General features: G+C 35.8%; 1 protein-coding gene across 8 annotated transcripts in view; it reads right to left on the minus strand.

Annotated features, from left to right (window-relative positions):
* Positions 1 to 293: 293 nt before the first annotated feature.
* Positions 294 to 26,037, minus strand: part of ATAD1 (ATPase family AAA domain containing 1) — an 88,519-nt gene continuing 62,775 nt past the window's right edge. For 6 of the 8 annotated variants that reach the window (XM_019035318.4, XM_019035317.4, XM_055353213.2 and 3 more), the window contains 5 exons: positions 23,800 to 23,906; positions 18,140 to 18,229; positions 14,859 to 14,909; positions 3,968 to 4,101; positions 294 to 1,980 (listed from right to left, as the gene is read on the minus strand). In XM_019035318.4, the coding sequence (XP_018890863.1) occupies positions 1,860 to 1,980; positions 3,968 to 4,101; positions 14,859 to 14,909; positions 18,140 to 18,229; positions 23,800 to 23,906 (503 nt within the window). In that variant the 3' untranslated portion in view covers positions 294 to 1,859. Of the gene's footprint in view, positions 1,981 to 2,134; positions 2,191 to 2,480; positions 2,604 to 3,967; positions 4,102 to 14,858; positions 14,910 to 18,139; positions 18,230 to 23,799; positions 23,907 to 26,037 lie in introns of those variants that run through there. The other 2 variants (XM_063709764.1, XM_063709763.1) reach the window with 2 other exon arrangements.

A 26,037-nucleotide genomic window follows, 5' to 3' on the forward strand; every position in this document is an offset into this window, starting at 1 on the left:
TGAGAAATTGAATAACCACTCCTACTGGATATTGTGAATTTAAGAGAAGACAAAAAGAAAGGACATGTGGAGGTATACATTACTCCTTATTTTCGATTAATATGTCACCAGATTAAAATTAAATTACTGAAATTCATATTAAAACAGAAATGACTAGATACTAGGATATGTGCTATAGAAGTGTGAAAACTCCATAGCAAGATAAAGTCTAAACACAAGTTTTATAAACCAAAAAAATCCCAGAAAACTTAAAATTACTGAAAAAGACCAAAGATTAAGTGGAGAACAACCAATAAAGAGGGACCCCTTTATTACACATTTATAAAATAATAGAATATAGTTATTAAAAATGGGACACTTTTTTTCATTTTTGGTATCTTGTATTCAATTTTTCCATCCTCTTCACAATCTTCCATAACTTGCTTTTTGTTATTCATTGTTCACCTGAAACTTCCACCCCACCATTCAAAGTACAACTGAAGAATAAACGATCTAACAGATTCTTGTGAGGCACATTATCAGATAAATTAATCCAATAACACATGAATAAAGATTTAGAGTTTTAAAAGAAATACAGTAAAAGCAAAAACATACGAAGCATAATTTAATCTGATGATTCAGAAGGCACCTCAAGATTGTGTTGTGCCGTTTTCCTCATGCTGCGTGGTTAGGTGCCTATAACAGAATTCTGGTTAGTAAAATTTTGAAAAAAATTCACATATAATTCACATTAAACGATTACAGATAGATACAATATGGGCATTTTGATGTGTACATTTGTACCTGACCAGGGCACAATTTATAATATACTAAGAAAACTAAAATTAATTACAAAATGAGTATTTTTAGCACACTTAGTAACAGCTACTTGTTTTAAACTAATATTTCATTTTTGGTGACCAAATTATATTTGACCATAATTAAAGAACACATAACCTTAAAATAATATTTAAGAAACATAGTTACAACAGACATGTTACATTAAATGAGAAAAGGAAAGAAATGTACATGTATTAAAGGGTACTGAGGTTTTTCAAACCCATTCTTTTGAAAGGCCTTTTAATCCACTTTCATGTAAACCAATTTAAACTTAAAAAGTTTATACTCAAGAGGTGAAATCAGTGTTGAGCTCATGGCTGCCTAACAACCATTCGATGCTGATCACTGAACTAGTATTTTCATTTGATTATCCTGACAAACATAATAATTGAGCCCATGTATATATGCAAGATGTGGAGGATCCAACTAATAACTGCAGAAATAAAAACACTCAACTTAAAAAAGGTTGAAACAAATGACAAATGGAAATGGCTGAATCACTGTACCTTTTTGACACAACCTTAAATCTTAGTTTTACTATATATTATTTGGTACTCCTGGATTCAGTAGTTGGGGTAAAAAAAGTTTCTATATTCAAACATATCTACAGAATGTCAATATAAAATGTGTGGATATATACATTTAATATACACATACATATACACACACACACAAACGCATACTCACATGTCTAGGAACCAGCACCTAACCACATCCCCGTTTCTCACTAATGACCCAATGAATCATTTATGACTTTAAGACCAGCTTAGATTCTATAAGGCTGTACAATATATGGCTGAAAAGGTCAAACACAAGCACCCACGTTCAGGCTGGATTCAACTGTTCCTCCTCATGATTTTTGACCAACAGTAATACCACCTATGTAACAACTATATCTCAATAACTTAGAATTCAGAGTATAAAACCATAAACACTGAGCTCCCTCATTGTTTAAAGAGCACTCTTTCCGTTCTATTTCCACTAACTGATAAGAGGACACACCAAACTAGATCACTGAACTGTACAAATGATCTTTACTCTTAATCTAAACAAACATGTGTTAAAACATTCTGAAATGCTGCATCCTTTGATTTCTTCATCTTTTCAATTGCCCGATGCAGGTCCTGCTGTTGAACAGGCCGAATTTCATCTTCGTCATGGCTAAAATGCAAACAAAACCATCAAATACTCAAATAACTTTAGAATATGCCTCCCTAAAATATTTTACCAAGATTTAAAAGAGATGCATGTGGTAAAAAAAAATTTTGTTTTCAACTGTAGAAAAGGGTATAAAAATGAAATCTCTTTACCATTCAAGACCCCAAAGACAACCACAATGAACAGCTTCATGTAAATGCTTCCAGGAATTATCTACACATAGAGAAATCATAAGGAATTTTTTAAAAGCACTGAGTGCTAAGAAGTAGGAAGCTAAAATAGCTACAAAGACTTCACATCTATAAGTACACAATATTACCATAAGGTAAAAAATGTTATATAGTTTATTGAAATGGGAATATAATTCCAATTTAAAAAATCACATTATTCCCATGAAAACTGTAATTAAAAAGTAGCATTTCTAGGTATATACTTACACGCATGTTTTGCTTTTTACAAATTGAGAGTAAAATTCTTCACTATCAGTAAAAATCAACTAATCCAAATCCTCCCTACTTCAATGAGAAACAAAGTCCAGAATATTATGGCTCCCTTGTAATTTACAGATATTCAGGGAAAAACATTCAGGAAAAAGTTATAACCCAAGTCCATCCAGATTTTTCATACTGAAATATAAAATTATAAAATATGAAATTCAGGAAATATAAAATTAGCCAGACTTTTCATACTGAAATACAGTTTTCAGGGCTTTGAGGCAGCAAAAAAATAGATCTTTCATTATTAGTGTAATTTACCTAAGCAAAATTTACGAACTGGTTGGTTATTTCTCCTCTTAATCTTATATATAAGAATAAAAACCTGGCCAGTAGCGGTGGCTCACACCTGTAACCCTAGCACTTTGGGAGGCCAAGGCAGGTGGATCACCTGAGGTCAGGAGTTCGAGACCAGCCTGGCCAACATGTTGAAATCCCGTCTCTACTAAAAATACAAAAATTAGCCAGGCATGGTGATGGGCGCCTATAATCCCAGCTCCTCGGGAGACTGAGACAGCAGAATCGCTTGAACCTGGGGAGAGAGGTTGCAGTGAGCCGAGATCACACCACTTCACTCCAGCCTGGGCAAAAGAGCGAAACTCCGTCTCAAAAAAAAGAATAAAAACCTTTGGAAGGTAGATTCTGAGGGTGCACTAACGATGATGAGTCCAGAGCCACTGCATATACAGCTACCAGTTGACAGAGTAGCTTTCATGCAGACCTTTCTATATCAAAGCTCGCAAAACATTTTTTTGCTGAAGTTTGCTATGGCAACACACTGCAATTAAATATATGAATACCACAGGCAAGGAGTGAAAACCCTAGGAAGGTGAGGAAGGGAGACCAAGAGACAAAGAGACAAGAGTTGGAGAATTCCTTTAACACAACCCCCAAAAGTACACTGGAGTTCACCAAGAATCACAGAAATTGTTAGAAGGTTGATATTCTGAAAAGAAATGCAGTATAATACTGGTTCCAGGCAAGTGGCATTTTAGGAAACTTCCTTTAGGACATGGTTCACCAGGGCTGAACTATTCCAGTTCATTAGTATCTTTGCTGAAATAAGGCTGTTAAAAAAATTGGATTCTCAACTTCACTATACTTTGGAACTGGTTCCAAGTAAAATTGCTGCAGTGATAAATGGTTTCTTTGTTCAGTAAATACATTTTTGTTAACAAATTGAGGTCTAGTCTTCAATATCTCCAATTTACATGGGAAATTTCCCCTCACATTTACATGTGAAATTTCCACGGATCATCAGAAGAAATTCACCTTTTTTCTCCTTCATTCTAGACCCTTCCCACAATTCTGCCCTCCTTCATTTTCAGAATTCTGCTTTGGAAAAATGGCAATAAATAAAGTTGCAGGGGGTGATAATCCAAATTTACCTTTTATTTCATAAGCGGTGTTTCTAATATAAAGCAAAATAAAAGAAACTAACCTAAAAGCTCTAAAAGGTTTTGACAAGTGTTAAAAATCAAGTCAAAATAACATACCTTTCTTCTGATGTAGAATTAACATATTCTCTAACACAGAGGAGGGCAGCATCTCGACACATCTCTTTTAGGTCACTTCCTGAAAACCCATCAGTTTCCTGGGCAACTTCTAGCAGGTCTACATGCCTATCCACCTTAAACAAATATAAAAACATGCTTAAAAAACAAAAATAAATATATTGTAAATGATACTACCAAACACCCATCTTAAAGAAAGTTAAGCATATTATAACTGCATGGGAGGAGAAACAATAGTTTCTAGAAGCTTTTTTAACCATGAAAGCTTAGAAATTTGAAATATAATTTTCATTATTTGTCCTTATGATTAAGACAAATAATTATTACTAGATACACTGTAGAGTGATGGGGAAGAACGGATATTGGACTTGCTTTGATATCTCTCAAGAAGGTACCAAGGTGACATTTTTCTGTAATACATTCAACATACAGTACTTGGCAAATAACCTACATCATTAACTCCAGAGTCCATTATAAAAAAAAACAAAAAAACAAAAAAAACCACTCAACATTCCTTTTAATTGTAATGCTTGGTATTCTATTATCTCAACATGAATTTAGCACCTATACTTTTGCTCCTCAAGCTAAGCTTATAGTCAAGCCAATTAAGTGACTGTCCTAGCCACATAACAGACTTGAGATAGTCTAATCATACTAAACTTATGTACAGATTAAGAAGAGAAAATAAGCAAGAAAAAAATCTATAACTACCATCTAGTAAATGATTCTTATGTCTCATTCACTGGGGTAAGCACTTTGCATGTATTATTCTCATTTAATCTTCTCAGAAACTATCAATTTCATTTTCAGATAAGAATCATGAGACCTGGACAGGTAAACACGGTCAGAGCCAGGATCTGAATACAATATAGTGAGGTCCAGCTGTATCTTTCCCGTTTAGCTCATCACTTGTTACAGCAACATTTACTTTCCCCCACTGATGTGAAATGACACCTTATAGTTACTAAATTCCCATTTGTATTTGTATTATATTTACTAAATTCCCATTTGTATACATGGAAGACACAGTGTTTTAGGAAGAACAGCAACTCTACACAAGGACAAGAGACTTGAAGGTGAGACAACACTGCCAGCTCTGCAACTGTGACCTCACATGACAGTGCTCTCATTCCTAAACGTGAGGGTTACATGAAGATAAATCATGTTTTTTGATAAAAAGAAACTGAACCCAGAGGGCAGGAGTGCAAGCAGCAATGATAAGCAAAGCAAATGGTAAATACATGGATAAATCTAAATAAACTTTAGCTATATAAATAGTAGTAATAATAGTTATTATAGTAGTCATAATCATTTGGGGTACAAAAACAAAGTGGAGCTAAAATGCTGTACAATAAGGACATGTAAGGCAGAGGAGACATCTACATTAAGGTACTCTAAAGTGTTACAATTAAAGCATTAAAAAGAGGGTACAGATATTATTAACTTAGACTTTATTTATGTATGTCAAAATACATAGGTACCACTAAAGGATAGAAAGGGTACACTAAAGGAAGAAAGAGAATGTATAATTTCCAAACCAATAGAGGAAGGGAGAAAAACAGAATAAAGAATACAAGAGCAGTATTAACAAACTCAGGACTAGAGGGTTGGGACAAATAAGCAAAGAAAAAGCATAATAAATGGAAAGCATTAAAATAATAATGAATGAATCCAAATTTATGAGTAATTACCATAAATGCAAATAGACTAAACTTGGCTGGTAAAAGATTTTATACAAAAGAACCCAAAATGTAGCTATTTGAGGTTTATAATAGACAATACTTACGCTAAAGGGAAAAAAACAGGCTTTGTGTTACATTTGAAATAAAAACAAAGAAAAGCAGGAAGTAAAAGGCTGAAAGACATCAACTATTAATAAAAAGAAAGCTAACGTGGTTCTAGTTACATCAGATTTTTACTCAAAATGCATAATTGAGAAGTCATTATATAATGATAAAAAAAATTCACCAGAAAAATACAACAATTCTGCCCTTGTAGACATACATGTAACATGGCCTCAAAACATATACAGCAAAAATTTACATAATTACATATAAAAATGGGCAAATTCACAATACTGGAAGATTTTTAACTTATGTCTCATGTACTGCCACATCAGTGAGTTCTTAGGACCGGTGACAGCACCTGTGATCTCATGTACATACATGTATATAATTTAGATCTTAGTCCTTTGATGGTTATAGGGTTGCAAATATTTTCATTGTGGCTTGTTTTTTCACTTTGTTCACGTTATCCCGTGATACAGAAGCTTTAAGTCTGATTACAGTCAGACTTCTCTATTCTCTTTCCTTTGTAGTTTTTAATTTTTTGCGAATTGAGAAACTCTTCTCGTGTCCTTAAGAAACAGACACATACAAGGATCTAATTTTTCTACTGTTTGTAAAAAGAATAAAAATAACATATAACTATACACATGCATTAGGTATCTGTTCACATATATTCATGGGATTGATAAACTCTATCAACTCCTGGACAGCAGGTTACCAATGATGGTGATAATGGGAAGTGGCCAGTGGTTGCTTAAGGCTGTACTTAATTAAAAAAAAATATGAAGCAAATGTGGAAATATATTAAAATTGCCTGTTAAATATGGGTGGGAGATAATGGGGCTATTTGTTTATATGTTTGAAATATTTCATACATTTAACAAACTACTTTAAAGAGCTTTCCAAACTATACTCTGAGATGTTAAAAATTAAACATCCAACACTTCCTCCTGTCTTTTGACCACTCCATTGTTGGGCCACCCTATGTTCTAACCACTCACAAATCTTGTGCCTGATAAGATGATACAGTTAGAAAGATGAACCAACCAAGTATAAGAAAACAAAGAAAAGAAGATTCCAGTCACTGGGGGAGCAAGATTTAATTAAGAGGTACCATACCCTAATGGTTAAGAGTAGGCTCCATCACTTCTTTGTGTAATCCTGGGCAAGTTATTACAAAACTTCTCTGGGTTTCAGTTTCCTCAGCTGTAAAATAGGACTAATATGTACTCCTTAGATAAATGAGGATTAAATAAAACAATGTATAGCTCACCAAAATGCTTGGCACATAGCAAGCACTCTAAAAGTAGCTCATTTTGTTCTAAGATAATAGCTTTTAGATAAACCACGAAATAATGAGAACTCTTTTCATTAGGCAACTCTGAAGGCAATTCCCAAGTTAAAAAGGTCTTGAGTATAGGCAGCAACAGCAGAATAAGTTAACAGACTTCTAAAATAGCTTGAAAGAATGATACTTATGCAGTTGTTTATTATTATATCCACCATTAATAGTATACTTGTAAATAACATCTATGTACTCTAAGCATTTTACACTTATAATTTTATTTCAAGACCAGCTGGGGCAAATGATGAGACCCTGATATGGTCTGGCTCTGTATCCCCACCCAAGTCTCATGTTGGATTTAATTCCCAGTGTTAGGGGGAGGGACCTGGTGGGAAGTGATTGGATTATGGGGACAGACTTCCCCCTTGTTCTCATGATAGTGAGTGAGTTCTCTCAAGATCTGATGGTTTAAAAGTGTGTGGCACTTCCCCCTTCACTCTCTCCCACTCCTGCTCTGCCATGGTAAGACATGCTTGCTTCCCCTTCACCTTTGACCATGATTGTTAAGTTTCCTGAGGCCTCCCAGCCATGCTTCCTGTACAGCCTGTGGAACGGTGAGTCAATTAAACCTCTTTTCTTCATAAGTTATCCAGTCTCAGGTAGTTCTTTATAGCGGTTTGAGAACGGGCTAACACAGACCCCATCTCAACAAAAAAAATTTTGTTAACTAGCTGGGTGTGTCTAGCTACTCAGGAGGTTGAGGCAGGAGGATCACTTGAGCCAAGGAGTTCAAGGCTGCAGTGAACTAGGATTACACCACTGCATTCCAGTCTGGCTAGAATGACGAGGCTGGTCAGCTAGAATGTAGGAGACTGTCAGTTCTGTCTCAAAACAAAAAACAAAAACTATTCCTGCTATATCATATAAAAGTAATTTCAGGTCAGTTTGTATAGGGAAAAAAGCTACCTCCTTAAAGTCAGACGAAATACTTTTATAGGGTATAAATTTTATCAGTGCTAATTCTTTTTATACTTAAAACCTTAAGCCAAAATCACTACACTATCTTTTTAAAATAAGCGAATCATGTTAAGGAATACCTATCAATAAAATAATTGTAAAAGAGTAGAACACAGTATCATTTCAAAAGCTTCAATCTTTTATTCAGAGAAGACAAACTCAAAGTCTGGAAGTTCATGTGAATTAAAAAAAAAACCAACAAAAAACCCTTATTTAGCTCCACAATGTATAAGCATGACAGTGCTCAGTTTACCAAATAAATATATGTGCTACTGATTTGAGGCATCTTTAACAAAATTAAATGAATTTTCTTCAGATTTTATTGAAGTAGCAGTAATCCTTCAGCATATAAATACCAACCAGTGGGAAATGACGAGATGTTCTCATGTCAGCAATTATCCAGAGAGCATTCGTATTTTGCAACATAAAACTGATTAGAGACTATACTTTGTGGTTTTATGAATAACAGAATTGCTAAAAATTCCCTGTATCTGCTGGGTGGGATGGCTCATGCTTGTAATCCTAGCACTTTGGGAGGCTGAGATGGGTGGATCTCTTGAGCTCAGGAGTTCTAGACCAGCCTGGGCAACATGGCGAAACCCCATTTCTACTAAAAATACAAAAAATTCGCTGGGTGTGGTGCATGCACCTATAGTCCCAGCTACTCAGGGGGCTGAGGCGGGGGGATCACTTGAGCCCAGGGAGGCTGCAGTGAGCTGAGATTGTGCCACTGCACTCTAGCCTGGGTGACAAAGCAGAGATCATCTAAAAAAAAAAATTCCCTGTAGCCATGAAAAATATAATCCTAAAAGAATTTCCAAAGACAGTACTGTTTAAGAAAGCAGAATACTGAATACTAAAATTAAGAGACATGTATAATTTCTTCCTCTTATTTTTTTTTTAGAGACAGGATCTTGCTCTGTCACCCAGGCTAGAATGCAGTGGTGCATCCACTGCAGCCTTGAACTTCTAAGCTCAAGTGATCCTCCTGCCTCAGCCTCCCGAGTAACTAGGCAGACCCATTTAAATTTTAAAATTTCTTTGTAGAGGTGAGGTCTCATCATGTTGCCCAGACCTGTCTCAAACTCCTGGCCTCAAGTGATCCTCCCACCATGGCCTTCAGAAGTGCTAGGATTACAGGCATGAGTCACCATGCCCAGTGTTGACATGAGTAACTTCTTAAGTTTAAATGTGAAACTAAATAACCTGTGTAAATTATGGCTCTGTTACAAGGGCTTAAATTTCATCACTTGTACTCATATTAATCAGCTATATGTAAATCATCTGCATCATCTCCAGCTACACTAGACCACACTATATTTCAAAAATGTTATAAACTTCCAGTCATGCAAAACGATCCTTCATTAAAATGATTTAAATTAAATAACTGTATTGGTTAACTTGAAGTCTCCAAAATTGTAACTACCTTCTAGTATCTGTTAAATTTCTAGCCACACCATGGCCATCCTAATTCAAAGGAACTTATTAACTATCCCCTTTATTTTCTTCTCTAAACTTTTCACTGGTGTCTATCACTGTTAAAGGTTTACCAATTGTGTTTTATCTAAACCATACTACAACTACACTTTTTTTTTTTTTTTTGAGACAGAGTCTTACTCTAGTCACCCAGGCTGGAGTGCAGTGGTGCGATCTCGGCTCACTGCAACCTCTGCCTCCGGGGTTCAAGTGATTTTCCTGCCTCAGCCTCCCAAGTAGCCGGGATTACGGTTGCCAGCCACCATGTCCAGCTAATTTTTTTTGTATTTTTAGTAGAGACAGGGTTTCACCATGTTGGCCAGGCTGGTTTCGAACTCCTGACCTCAGGTGATCTGCCTGCCTTGGCCTCCCAAAGTGCCAGGATTACACAATGTTTTTTTGAAAGCAGTTATCAAAAATTCAATTAAAAGTCAACGGGGCACGGTGGCTCATGCCTGTAATCCCAGCACTTTAGGAGGCTGAGGCGGGCGGATCATGAGGTCAGGAGTCCGAGACCAGCCTGATCAACATGGTGAAACCCCGTCTCTACTAAAAAAAAAAATATATATATATATATATAAGCCGGGTGTGGTGGCGCGCGCCTATAATCCCAGCTACTCAGGTGGCTGAGGCAGGAGAATCGCTTGAACCCAGGAGGTGAAAGTTGCAGTGAGCCAAGATCATGCCACTGCACTCCAGCCTGGGCGACAGAGCAAGACTCTGTCTCAAAAAAAAAAAAAAAAAAAAAAAAAAGGCAAAATATAATTTACTGATTTCTTATCTAGGACCAAAGTTCCTTACCTAAAAAACATGGAGAATTTTAGGAATTTCTCTGAAACTGTACATATTTCATGTACATATGTAGCTTTCTTAGAAAAGACTACTTTTATCTCATTCTTAAAGGGCTCTATGACATGCTCCCCCCAAAATGATTCATAACCACTGATCCTAATCTTTGTAATTTGCTAGGTTAAGCTTTTGCATACACTATGTTATTTTGATATGTTTTAAGGCAATAGGTCGAGAATGGTGGTTCATGCCTATAATCCTAGCACTTTGGGAGTCCAGGGCAGGAGGATACCTCGAGGTCAAGAGTTCAAAACCTGCCTGGATAACATAGCGAGACCCTTTCTCTACAAGAAGATTTTTAAAAAACAAAAAACAACTAGCTGTGCATGGTGAAGCATGCCTGCAGTCCTAACTACTTGGGAGACTGAGGTGGGAGGATTGCTTGAGCCCAGGAGATCAAGGTTGCAGTGCACTATGATCATATCACAGCACTTTAGCCTGGGTAATACAGTGAGACCCTAAAAAAACAACACGTCAGCCTGGGTAAACAGAGTGAGACTCTATCTCTCCTCTCTTTTTTTTTGTAAGTTCCATGGAACTCTGCTTGATAAGATATCCGATCTCTTTAAAAAATAAATAAATCATTAGGACACAACTGAAAGACACAAAGGTAAACAACCCAGAAAGACATACATGCCTTTGGGCAGAAAGATTCAACATCAAAAAGATTATCTTAAATGAGAATCCACCAAAAATATTAATGCTTGTTTTTTTCCTATGTAAGACAAATTGATTCTAAAATTTATGCAGAGAAAAAGAATTAAAATAACCTTGGGGTTTGGGGACAACAAGGGATATATAGTTCTACCAGATATTAAAACTTACAAAGCCTCAATAATTAAAACAGTATTAATGCTAGTGCATAAAGACACGAAAGACCAAGACCTGAATTTAAAGTCCAGAAACAGAGATAATACATATGAGATTTGGTAAAAGTGGCATCTGTAGTGGCTATAAAAAAAAAATGGGCCGAGCACAGTGGCTCACGCCTGAAATCCCACTGCTATGGGAGGCCGATGCACGTGGATCACTTGAGCTCAGTACTTCGAGAGCAGCCTGGGCAATATGATGAAACCCTGTCTCTATGAAAAAATACAAAAAATTGGCCAGGCATGGTGGCACGTGCCTGTAATACCAGCTACTCGGGAAGCTGAGGCACAAGAATCACTTGAACCTGGAAGGCAGAGGTTGCACTGAGCAGAGATCATGCCACTGTACTCCAGCCTGGGTGACAAAGCAAGACTCCGTCACAAAAACAAACAAAAAAACGGTGTTGGACAACTAGGTATCCATCTAGAAAAACAAAACCAAAGTTGGATTCATACTGCGTATCATCTATCTAAATTCCAAATATGATAAAGATTTAAATGTAAAACGTACAAGCCACTGAGATACTATGTTTCTCCTGATGGAAGAACATAATTCTACCTATGAAGCTGTGCTGTCCTGTCCTGTGTCTCCTCCCCACCAACCTGAACCTCATCCAGTCTCTTGATCCAACTACCAATATTAGAGCAACAATTACTCCTCTGCAATCGGCAAAACCCAGACTGTGGACAACTTAGGACAAACCCAACCTAGTTTCCCCAGTAAATAATTTTAAAAGGTTGGGTGTGTGGGGGGGAAGCAAGATAAGGGAAGAACCTATAACCTATAAATTAAAAGAGACATAGAAAGTATCAAAGAATTGCAAATTAGGAAATTCATATGATCTTGAGTCAAATACATGGTTTAAAAAAAGGCATTTAGAAAACAATAACCAGAGACTTGTACATAGACTAGATAATGAAAATAATGACTTACTGTCAATTATTTAATAGGTATAACATGGCAATGAGGCTAGGTTAAAAAAAAAGAATCCTTTTCTTTTAGAGATACAACTAAAACATTTATGGGTGAGATATAATGGGAAAAAATAGGAAGTGTGGAAGTAGGGCATGGCTGGAGAAGAATTAGCCATGGGGTTTCTGGTAGTTCAAGGAAGGAGGGAAGCCATACAAATACAAGTATTTTGATAAAAGTAGCATCTCTACTAAGGTTCATTCACTATCAGAATCTATTTGATTTATTAGTTTATACAGTGAGTTCTAACAGTTTAGATATCAAGTTTGGGATAAAGAGGAATACCACGTTATTCAATTATATGCAGTTATCGAGTTTTGGGAAAACAGGTAGCAAGAGTTTGGAAAGTGTGGAAAATTACTTTATAAACTTGGGAGTAGGAAAGGCCTTTAAATTTATATTCAAAATCCAGAAGCCGTAGGGGGGTAGGTGGGGGGGGAAGAAAACTCCAATAAAATCGGAAGACAACTTGGAAAAAAATATTTTCAAATCATACAAAGGGCAAATCTCCATAATACACAGAGTTCCTACAGATTTATTATGAAAAGGAGCACTGCAATAGAAAAATGGGCAAAATATATGAATATACAGTTCACAGAAAAAAATTCAAATGCTTCTTAAACGTACAATATTCATTCCATCCCTAAAGAATGCAAATTAAAACTTTAATGAGATAACCATTTTTGACCAGCTGTGGTGGTTCATGCCTATAATTCCAGCCTTGGGAGGCCAAGGCGGGGGGATTGCTTGAACCCAGGAGTTCAACACCAGCCTGGGCAACACAGCAAGATACCATCTCAACAAAATAAATAAATAAATAAATAAAAAGAGTTAGCCAGGCTTGCTGGTACATGCCTGTAATCTGCTTGGGAGGGTGAGGCGGGAAGATTACTTGGGCCCAGGAGTTTAAGGCTGCAGTGAGCCCTGATCACACCACTGCACTTCAGGCTAGGCAGCAGAGAGAGACCATGTCACAAAAAAGAAAAAAGACAAAAACAAAAAAACAGAGAGATAACCATTTTCTATCTATCATGTTGGCATGAAGTTCCATAACATTCTGTTGGCAAGACTATAGGAAAAGAGGCACTCTTTATCACAGGAATATGAGTAAACCGTAACAATGTGGCAATAGCTACCAAAATTATAAACACTCTAACCTTTGATCTAGCAATTCCGCTCCTGGATAATTTACTTTACTAATATTCCTGTACAAGTATGAAATGACATACACACAAGGTTATTAAATGTAGAATTTTTATAATAGTGAAAGACCAGAGTCAATCCAAATGTCCTTCAATGTGGCATTGATTCACTAAATACCAGAATGTCCATACAGTGGAATCCTATGTAGTGTAAAAACAAAGAGAGACAACAGAATAAGGAAACTAGATGCTAATATGGAAAGATCTCAATGATAAGTAAAAAAAAGCAATGCACAGAACAGTGTGTATGTGTTATTGATAGTTTATATAAAAAATAAGTAAATAAAAGGAGAAATAACATATGAGGCCAGGAGTTTGAGACCAGCCTGGCCAACATGGTGAAACCATGGTAAAAATATATGGTAAAATGCAAAAAATACATGGTAAAAATACGAAAATTAGCCAGGTGTGGTGGTACACACCTGTAATCCCAACTACTCAGGAGGCTGAGACATGAGAATCACTTGAACCTGGGAGGCAGAGGTTGCAGTGAGCCGAGATCGTGCCACTGCAATCCAGCCTGGACTACAGAGTGACACTCTGCTTCAAAAAAAAAAAAGAAAGAAAAGAAAAAAATATATACAGGAAAAAAGAGAAGATTTTTCTCCGTGTATTATTAAATATACATACTTTTAATTTTTGAAACATGTGACCAAAAAAACCTTAAACACAAAAGCTATTGAAAATTTTGATTACCACAACTTCTTAAATTTAAATTTTAACTTCAAAAAATATTGCAATTTTCAGCACCACAGGAAAGGTTAAAAAAATGCAATTAAGTAAAAAACAACGACAAAAACTTCTGTAGAAAAACAAATGTATCTTACATAAAATCAGACAATAGTCTGAAAAATATCAGAGCATTTTAATGCACAGATACAAAAACACATGGCTCTAAAAATGTAAGAAAAGTAACTTTAACTCACATATACCATAGTTACTGAGTTACATAAGCAACCAAGAGGATTCAGGTCAAGTTCAAAGGTGTATCAGTGCCTCAGCCTTTTTGGCATCAGGGACCAATTTTGTGGAAGACAATTTTTCCACAGACCTGGAGAAGTGGAGGAGGGGGGCATAGTTTGGGGATGATTCAAGTGCATTACATTTATCATCAGACTCTCATAAGAAGCGAGCAACCTAGATCCCTCGCATGCACAGTTCACAGTAGGGTTTGCAATCCTATGAGAATCCAGTGCCGCTGCTGATGTGACAGGAAGTGGAGCTCTAGCCCACAGCTCACCTCCTGCTGTGCGGCCCAGTTCCTAACAGGCCATAGACCAGTACCGGTCTGTGGCTGCAGGGGCTGGAGATCCTTGGGGTATATCATTCTCAGATTCCTTCCTCATTTTTCTCTAAAATAACTTTATGAACATCAGATTTATAGGACGGGGAAGAAATTTTTATTTTCTACTTACATTTTCATTTTTCAAGATGAGTTTCAGGATTGCTTCTCTCTGTTTTAAAGCCTAAAAGCAGGATAATTTCCAGTTAGCATTTTTATTTTTTATTTTTTTAAAAAGATCAAGTAGTGTTCCTAATATTTTGTCCCTTCTAAAGTCTCTCTCAATACTTATAAGGAGACGACAGAAACTTTGAAGAGGTCAAAGCAACTAGATTCAAGGCTCTAGAGTAATTATCTCTGGTTCTCCTACTGAACTGTATCTTCTTACTGTCATCCCCAGCGCCTAGTACAATGTTTGGGAAATAACACACCTTTAATCTTTAATGAGTAAATGAATATCTATGACTATAATGTCTTCCCTCTATAGTTCAGCAATCTTCATTTTTTTTCCCTTCATGCAGGAAACTCATGAAAACTCACCATAAAATTTATTATCAGTAATTTAAAGAGATGGCACCAGTAACTTCTCAGTTCCTCCATTTCCTTCTCCTTCTTTGACCACTAATTTATATTAGTGAATTTTAATTTAGTGCTGATGATATATTTGTTTACATGTCTGTATGCTTTTCCCCCAGTGACAATTCCTATTTTTATACCATACAATAAATACAAACTACAGTTAGCTCCTTTTATAGAATCCCTCAGCTATACAGTCAATATAGATGCTTCTTAAAACTATCATGGCTGAATTTATCCCTATTCCCACAAACATCGACAAAGCAGAGCTGGTTACAATGACTACCAAATCAAATTACTTGAAAAACAAACCAAACTCTGCTCTTTCTGTAATTTAAGTGTGTCAAGTAGGAAGGTTAATTTGATATGTCATGTGATCACCAATAAATACTCTGTTAAACATTTCACTTGGAGAAAAGTTTTAAGATTAACCATACACTTTACATCATATTACATAAGAAAAAAAACTAACCTATAAAGCGTATTCACTAAAATGGAATAAAATGGAGGTTACAAATTTCCATTTCTATGTTAACACTATATAAATTTATAATAAATTTGATAAAACCTGTTACAACCCATTTTGATTACTCACACGACATATTAAATCTACAACTTTAATTGTGACTACTTTCCATGCTACTGTATCCTATGTTCTATTGTACTGTACATCAAAAACCATAGCTGGCCAGCCACAGTGGCTCATACCAGTAATCCTAACACTTTGGGAGGTGAAGGTAGGAGGGTCCCTTGAGGCCAGGAGTTGAGACTAGCCTGGGCAACATAGTGAGACCCGTCTGTAAAAAAATTCAAAAATTAGCCAAACGTGGTGGTGCATGCCTATAGTCCTAACTACTCAGGAGGCTCAGGTGGAAAGACTGTTTGAGCCCGAGTCAAGGCTGCAGTGGGCTATAATTTATAATTGTACGGCTGACAGAGCAAGACTCTGTCTTTAAAAACAGAATAAAAATAAAAAAAACCCTTAACTGTCCATTGTACTAACTATTGGATTAGTGATAGAGATTCTATAAATTATCTTCAGAACCAATTAGGTAAACAAATTTTTAAAAAAGTGTTCTGATGTCTTGCTTACAAAATCAAAACTCTTGTGCAAAGCATATAAAGTTCACCTAAACCCAGAAGCAGTCTACCTTTTCAGCCTCCTCTCCATCTATATTTCTTGGTGCTGCGCTCACCAAACTACCCTCAGAACTCACCATTAAACAGTGCTTCCACAAATTCTTGACTTTGTTCATTCTGGCAGGAAAGCCCTTCCTTGTCTCATTTACCTGTCAAATTCCTACCATCCTTCAAGGTCCAGCTGGATTCTGTAAATTCCATGGACTTCCCTGACAGAATATTAGTTTTCATCAACATCTCAGGCTCTCATAGCTCTTTAAACATACCTTCATAAAGCATATTTTACATTATTTATTTCTGTGTCTGCCTCTCCAAAACAGAATTCTTCAAGGACCAGGCCCATGTCCCATTCACCAGATCCTAGCAGGTCTCTGACACATATTAATGCTCAATAAATATTAGTCATACTAGGCTGGGTGCGGTGACTCACGCCTGTAATCCCACTTTTGGAGGCTGAGGCAGGCATATCATCTGAGGTCAGGAGTTCGAGACCAGCCTGGCCAACATGGTGAAACCCCGTCTCTACTAATAATACAAAAATTAGCGGGGCATGGTGGTGGGCGCCTGTAATCCCAGCTTATTGGGAGGCTGAGGCAGGCTCGCTTTAACCTGGGAAGCAGAGATTGCAGTGAGCCAAGATCACGTCACTGCACTCCAGCCTGGGTGACAGGCAAGACTCTGTCTCAAAGAAAAAAAAAAAAATCAGTCATACTAAATAAATTTTATAGTCTCCTAAATTAAGTTTAAAAATCTTTTCATTGATTCATTGGGTAAATTTTCTAAGGATGTGCACACACTTAACCACTTTATTACAGTTGTAGCTATAGTAAAGAGTTGATCAGAGTAATTTTATAGAGTCCATAACCATCAATCTTTCAGAGATCATGTTTACTACCAAAAACCAATCTGATAAATTACAGAATATAAATGGGACAAATGATTTTTAGCCAGATTATAAATGGAATTAGAGTAAGTTCCTCTAAATGGCAACACATGTAACATGCTGATTGTATGGAACATATTTTCTACTAGTAAAACCTGTTTTTTCTTTCCTTTGCAATCTGAAGGCAGACAGAATTCAAGATTTGAAGATCTGTGCCAAAATTATAGTGTACTGGTAAGTCATAATCATCTACTAGAGGGGTACTTTTTAACTAACAAAAAATGCTAGAAAGAAGGCAGAACTGGTTTAACACCATCTAAGCATTTGCATTCTTAAGGTAAACTATGATATCTACTGGAATCATTAATCCTATCAGGGAAGCACTGACTACATCTGCCAATACTCAATCAAATAAATCCCTGTTGTTGTTCATGGCAGGCCTTCTGAATAGAACAATTTTTCAAGCCAAATTTCTCCAATTCTATTCTATGCTAAACCAAAACTATAATTTAGATTTTCTTATGTATCTTCCTGTATAGATGACTTCCTATATCCTAAAGTAAATCACTAAAATAGCCAGGCAAACTTGAGATAACTACACATATATACTTTGAAGAGAAGCAAGTAACACTAATCTTAGGATAGAAATAAAGAGAGTGGAAAGGACAAAGAAGCTACTGTCAGGGTTTCTGCCCCATTCCTTCCCTGTCATAAGCAGCCCTATATGACAAAATATTCCCTTCTTAAAATTAAAGGTGAAGACCTATAAAAAGGTGAGTATTTAACTCTTCATAATATCAATCAAGACCACCTACAGGCTGGTTGATATGAAATCTTGTAGGCATTCTTCTCATTATAGCCGAGTCAAGGTCCTGAGGACGATTGGTAGCTCCCATTACTATGACCTAAGTGTATAAAGAAGACAGAAGGTATTAAATCTACCAATTATACTCCTCTGAGAATGTTATTACTAGGGCTTAGTTTTAAAAATTAAGTGGTATTTTAACTAAATCCTTTGTAAGAAATCTGATTTTAAATCACTATTATTCAACTATTTACAGGTATAAATTGAAGTTAATCCTAAATAAATCAAATATTAGCAAAACTGGAAAACTAATGCATTTCAGTTCATGTCTTTCTAGAAATTAAAATATGTAATGTTCAGTTGCAAATAGCCACTGAAAAATTATTAAAATTTGCTTTTAAAAAACTATTGTATTTTGCAAAATACGGTTGCTTAATGAATACATGTTGAATGACTAAAAGTCATTATGTTATAGCTTGGGTATACAGTTTGGGAGTATAAGGGGATAATTCAAGTCCTTAAATAATATTATGGAGAGAATCATTTCCCCTTAATAAGTCTGAAGATTCTGGTAACTGTAATAGATACTGTGTACTTTTTCTCTATATTTCACATCATCATCTCATGGTACTATCAGCACTGCAGGTGACAGCTTCTCAATGCGAAATAAAGTCTCAAGTAATCCAACTTTAAACAAAGATAACAGAGTATAAGCAAACATCAAAATGCTGGGAAGAACTCTTTTTAAAAATGCTGGCAGCCCTGCCAACCTCTGGGTCTATGTCACTTATTTATAAAGGATGTAGAGATTAAAAAAAAAAAAGAACTTTAAAAATAAACATGAATAAAAACAAAGATATATAAAACAAGTTAATTTCTGAAGGACATCAATATTACCTTTACTGTTGATACTTCAGTATAACCCAGTAACAATACACATCTGCTATCCAAAGTGAAATTTATTGGTATTCCATGGAAACACATTTCTCTAACATTACCTTATTTCTCCCTAAGAGGTTTTACATTTCTGAAATAATCCAAATCTTATATCCTACTTCTACTCTACATTGAATGACATTCAGGAGCCTCAGAGCCCAATTACTTTCAATTAACTGTGAGAGTTTGCCACCTAGAGGAAGAAAATATAAACACAAATTTGAAAAATGTTAGTTCCACAACACAACATAATGCAAGTTTGTATTTGTGTTAAGTGGTCCTAAAATCAAAATATTAATGCTCATATTTATTTTTCTTTATTTTCTTTCTTTCTTTCTTTCTTTTTTTTTTTTGAAGACAGAAAGTAGCTGGGACTACAGGCACATGCCACTGTGCCTAGCTGATTTTTCCGTCTTTAGTAGAGACAAGGTCTCACTATGTTGCCTATGCTGGTCTGAAACCTCTGGGCTCAAGCGATCCTCCCCCCTCAGCCTCCCAAAGTGCTGGGATTACAGATGTGAAACACCACACCCAGCCTCTTTATTGACTTTCTACAACTCAATAAAATTAATAAAAAAGAAAAAATTTCTTCCAAATTTAAAACAAACAAATCTTAAAAGTGGGTGAATGAACTAAAAGCATAAGATAATGAATGAGTATAAGGAAAAAACATCACAAAAGACACTGTGGTTAAGTCAATATTTGGGGGGGAAAAAGGGAAATGGGCAGCATTTGAAGAAACATAGGACAAAGCAAAACAAAATTTAAAAGCCAGTATAGAGGATGGAATACTAAAAAATAGAATCAAGGAATCCAAATAAAACTAGTAAAACATGGCCTATTGAGTATGTATAACAGATACTTATGAAAAAGCAAAAGTGATTGAAATCACGTGTAGTTTCACATAAAGAAGCAAATTCTAAGGAGTAATTTTAAGCAGCAAAAGCAGAGAAACTTTTCATATATATTAATTCAATACAAATGAGCTAAAATTTAAAACAGGAAGTGACAGTAATTTTTTACTACTTAAGAAACAAAATCAATGCTCCTTTTATGTGTTAGTTGTTCAAACTTTTAAAAAATCTTTATTTTCTGTTCCTGCATTCATTTGCTAAGAATCACGGCCTCCAGCTTCATCTGGAGGAGGGAGAGGATCAGGAAAAATAACTAATGGATACTAGGCTTAATACCTGGGTATGAAATAATCTGTACAACGAACTCCCCAAGACACAAATTTATCTATGTAACAAACCTGCACATATACCCCTGAATTTAAAATAAAAGTTTAAAAAAAACTCTTTAAAACAAAACATGAAGATAATTTTTTTTATCATTTCACATTTAAAATAATCAGACCTAAATTTACATCCCAAAACTTTAACTTCATCAATGAATACCCTAAAAACACTATCTTTTATGTCTCATGTCTCTCAAGATGAAGAATATGTCATCAGTTACCAAGGTTTCCAGAAACAGTGACCGGTTTCATTGAGCCGTTCTCTATTTCTATTTCCTTGGTGACCATATTACAAGAAAGCTAGCTAGGGTACTGGGCTCTCTTCATAATCATAGAAAAGACAATTCTAGAGAAGAGCTAACTGGTTCATATGAAAGTAGAATATGTGTAAAACTATTACTCAAAATTAACAATATCAACTTTAACTCCCGCCCCCAAAATACAATAAAGGTTAAAAAGTGACCGCAGTTTAATAAAAAAGCAGCATCATTTGCTCTGTCAAATCAAAACTCATCACAATGAAAACAGTAATTGCTATTAGTGCAATAAGGAATTTTGGTTCTGAAAACTCTGTTTTAAGTTATGCTGTACCAGAATCATACTGTGGAGCTATAGATGAAGTGGCTCTGGAGAATACTTCATCCAATTGCCTCTATATCCCCTGCTGAAAACAGTTGAACACTATGCTCTGACAGGGTACATAATATTAAGATATTTTCTCTTACATGGGCTAACTATCCAATTGTCTAAGTGCTTTAAGTATTATTTCTCAGGGAGAATAATTAGTTTTTGGCAACCTGTACATGAGTCCCATTGATAAACCGCATAGATTTATCAAAACCAATTATTAATGAAAAATGTTTCTATTAATGTTACCTAAATTTATCTATGTTATGTTTTTTCTCGAACCATTCAACAAAAGCTAAAGGCTGTTTTCCTCATAATAAAACTACACTTTCACAAACATAATGTAGAAGGAGGACATGTGGCTTAATTTTCTTCTTGAGAACGATGTTGTTCAGACTTTTGACTTATGCTAATGCGGTGGGCTTAAGGGATCCTTAAACCCTCTGGCCTCAAAAAGAAAATATTTAGAAGACTCAAATAAATTAATCTACAATTTTGCAAAGAAGTAAACGAATTAAGCTAAGGCTGGAGGTAAAGCCTATGTACTTAACTCAGATTAATTCCTCATAACAGTTCTGAGGTAGGTACTATTCCTCCCTTTTTATAGATATTATTCCCTCTATACAGATACAGAGTGATTATAAAATTTGGCCAAGGCTACACAGCTTGTTGATGCCAGGGTTCTGATTTTCTAATCCAATTAGAAACATGAGTAATAAGCAAGAGCCTATCAAAACTGACCTGGTAGATTTGAAAAACAATCTAAGAATTTCTAAAACTGAAAAATATAATACTTGAAATAATAAGCTCAATGAAAGAGTCAGATAGTAGAAGAGCTTCAAATGAACCAGAAGAAAGGAAAAGAAATTATCCAGGACATAGCACAGAAAGATAGAAAATATGAAAGAGACGTTTAAAAAGACATGAAATAGGCCAGGCACAGTGGCTTAACCTGTAATGCCAGCCAAACTTGGGAGGCCAAAGCGGGCAGATTGCTTGAGCTCAGGAGTTCAAGACCAGCCTGAGCAAGATAATGAAACTCTGTCTCTACAAAAAAAACACCAAAATTAGCCAGGTGTGGTGGCGTGCACCTGTAGTCCCAGAGACTTGGGGTGCTAAGGCAGGAGAATCGCTAGAGCCCAGGAGGTTGAGGTTGCAGTGAGAGCCATGTTCACGCCACTGCATTCCAACCTGGGCAACAGAGTGAGACCCTGTCTCAACAAAACAAAACAAAACATGAAATAGAAATAAGGTCCTACATATATCCAACTTGCATTCCAGAAGGAGACAAAACATGGAGAACAATAATTGAAGAAATAATAACTGAATTTTAAATAATTCTAAATATAATACTTTTTTTAAAAAGGCAAAAACAGATTACAAAATAGGAAATACTAAAGTTGGCTGGGCGCAGTGGTTCACGCCTATAATCCCAGCACTTCAGGAGGGTGAGGTGGGTGGATCAGTTGAGGTCAGGAGTTCAAGACTAGCCTGGCCAACATAGTGAAACCCAGTCTCTACTAAAAACACAAAAATTAGCTGGGCATGGTAGTGCACGTCTGTAACCCCAGCTACTTGGGAGGCTGAAGCAGGAGAATCGCTTGAACCCGGAAGGCGGAGGTTGTAGTGAGCCGACATCACACCATTGTACTCCAGCCTGGGCGACAGAGCGAGACTCCATCTCAAAAAAAAAAAAAAAAAAAAAAAGAGAAAATACTAAAGTTAAAACAACAAAAGAACACTGTTAACTTTTCCATGAGATATAAGTAAGTGATTCATTAAAAATAAAAATAAAAAAAAGGGAAAATGGTTCTAGGATGTTTATTTCCAGCAATCTGGCTGAAAAAACAAACATGCCAGATTAACTTCTTTTTAACTTTCTTTTAAACCACTAAGCTGACAAGAAAGCACAGAATATTCAGAGGCCAAAAACTAAATGAAAACTGGGAACCTGAAGAGGAAAACTGAAAAATAAAGCTTTCTCTTTGGTCACATAACAGGGAACAAGCTATGGTTTCACAGCCATACAGGAGGAAGAGGAAAAGCCTAGGATACAAGTCTGTCTCGTATAAAATTGGGATCCTAAAGACAGGCATAGGTGACAGGAAGTGAGAAAGTGTTGCCAGTTTCAGCTACTAATGAACTCTGTCAAATGAAAATCAGGGAAGTGACTAAGAATTGACAGTATAAGGAATTATGGTAAAAGTCAAAAGTAAGAATCAAGGAAAAGAGAACAGTTTTTTTAAAAAATGTACACATCACGCCTGTAATCCCAGCACTTTGGGAGGCTGAGGCGGGTGGATCACGAGGTCAGGAGATTGAGACCATCCTGGCTAACACGGTGAAACCCCGTCTCTACTAAAAATACTAAAAATTAGCCGGGCGTGGTGGCGGGCGCCTGTAGTCCCAGCTACTCGGGAGGCTGAGGCAGGAGAATGGCGTGAACCCAGGAGGCGGAGCTTGCAGTGAGCCGAGATCGCGCCACTGCACGCCAGCCTGGGCGACAGAGCGAGACTCCGTCTCAAAAAAAAAAAAAAAAAAATGTACACAATACCCACGGACACTAGTCACTTCCTCTCCTTAGCACTGTAGGTTCTGAAAATTCCAAGGACAGGCTTTACTCTGGTGTTTTCTCTTCTGCTGCGTCTGTTTCAGGCATTTAGGCAATCTACTAATGTTTTGGTAAACACGAAGTCCTCAAATTGGATAAAGTTTATACAAACCATATTCTTTTGGATCCTTATCACTTAGTCATAAGTGTAAATAATTATGAAAAAAAGTTTGTACAAAAGCATAGTAAGTAGCCCAGCAAATTTTCTATTAAGAACAAAAAAACCAACACAAGTTGAGGGCAGATTTTATTCAAATACCTGGCAGCTGTGATCAGTATCCAATCCATCCCAGAGACTCATAAACTGAGCTTTCATCATGGCTGTAGCTTCATGGTCAGAACTTGAACGGTTTCGTAGAAAGGAGTCTAGAAGTAAAAGGTCCTTAACCTTAGAAATTAAGAATTAATTATTTACCCTTTTTTTTGAGACAGGGTCTCACTCTGTTGCCCAGGCTGGGGTGCAATGGCGCAATTACAGCACATTGCAACCTCAAACTCCCAGGCTTAAGTGATCCTCCTGCCTCAGCCTCTCGAGTAGCTAGGACTACAGGTACATACCACCATGCCGAGCTAATTTTTTTTTTATTTTCTGTAGAGACAGGTCTCACTATGTTGTCAAGGCTGGTCTTGAACTCCTGGCCTCAAGTGATTCTCCTGCCTTGGCCTCTCAAAGTGCTGGGATTACAGGCATGAGCCACCATGCCTAGCCTTATTTTATTTACTCTTTATGTAATTTCAAATGTTCCTAACATACTGAAATGATAAACGTTTTAGATGATGGGTATTCTAATTACCCTGGTCTGATCACTATATACTATAGTGATCATTGAAATGTCACTCTGTACCCCATAAATACGTGCAATTATTATGTCAATTAAGAAAAATGAAAAGAAAAAAATTGTTTTAAAGCTGAAAACTTTATGAAAGATTACAAAAAAATTGGGCTATGTGTTTTAGACATTCTGATACAATAAACTTGGTAAATTATTAGGCAAATTAAAACACAATCATTCATAATTTTCGTTTCTTCTCTAAAAATACATTCATGACAACATATGTAAGAAAAATGAAGGATCTAGTACTGAGAGGCTGGAAGAGTTACGTGGAATCTCAGATGAAAGCCTGTGTGTTTTGCCTCTAACTTTCTAGGTCACCTGAACCCTATGTGCTCTTAGTTATGTTGCATACTTTTTTCTCATGCAGTTTCCTGGTAATAAATAAAAACGACATGGAAAAATGAGCAAAACACTATTAAGCCAAAAAATGTAGGACAGAAAATGATTTAAAACATATATGCTGGAATGTACATACATATGTTATACAAGGTAAAAAAAGCTTTTATGGAAATATACCAAAATGCTAATTACGTTGTATTATAGCTCAGGGATGGATTTAAGGACAAGTTTAACTTTCTCTTTTAAATTATTTTCTGTCTTCCAAATTATCTACAATGAACATGAAATGCTTTTTTAAAAAACGGGGAAAACAATTTTATTTTAGAATATAAGACTGAAAGGTGCTACATCCTAATAATTAAAAAAAACAGTAAAAATAAATCTAGGATTTTCTAGTACAATTCCCATTTCAAATGTTTTGTCTTATATCCCTATAAATCACTTATTTCTGAATAACTATTACATTTTAGCATTGAAACTACAACACAAACTTTGTCGATCATACATGCAAGTGGCACAAAAATATCTTGTAATGTGCTATGTCCACACTTCAAAAAAGTATTTTTTATAAAAAGTAATTTCAGCAAAAACACATTACCATGACATATGAGAGTCCTGCAATGGCAAACATATATCCTAGATTTATTTAAAGTTTAATTTTGTAAAATCTGTCCTATCATTGGACTATAATTCAAACTAACCCATCTATTCTGAAGGTGGAAAAACCAGTCATTTTAAAACTGCCTAATTTTTAAAGATAAATTTTAAAATTCAACTGCCTACTTAATCTTCCTAATCTTCACTAAGTGGTTTTGGCAAGATGGTTACTTAAAATAATATGAAAAAATGCTAGATATGTATAAATAACTACATCCATCATTAAATTAAGTGTGAGTGGATTAAAGTCTCCAAATACATGACTAAGATATTAGAATAAATTAAAAAAAAAAAAAAAACTCAAGGCAGGCAGATCACTCAAGCCAGGGGTTCAAGACCAGGCTGGGCAACATGGCAAAACCCCTCCTCTATTCAAAAAAAAATTTTTTTAAAACAACTATATGCTTGCTTACAAGAAACATACTATAAATATAAGGACTCGGAATGATCAAAAAATAGAAAATGACACAGGTTGAGTATCCCTCCCTTATCCAAGATGCTGAGGACCAGAAGTGTTTCAAATTTCAGATTTTGGAATATTTGCATATACATAATGATATGATATCTTGGGGATAGAACCCAAGTCCAGATATGAAATTCATTTATGTTTCATATATACCTTATACACATAGAATGAAGGTAATTTAATACAGCATTTTACATAA

This window comes from Gorilla gorilla, chromosome 8 (genome assembly GCF_029281585.2).
Source record: "Gorilla gorilla gorilla isolate KB3781 chromosome 8, NHGRI_mGorGor1-v2.1_pri, whole genome shotgun sequence".
In the NCBI taxonomy this organism is placed as follows: domain Eukaryota; kingdom Metazoa; phylum Chordata; class Mammalia; order Primates; family Hominidae; genus Gorilla; species Gorilla gorilla.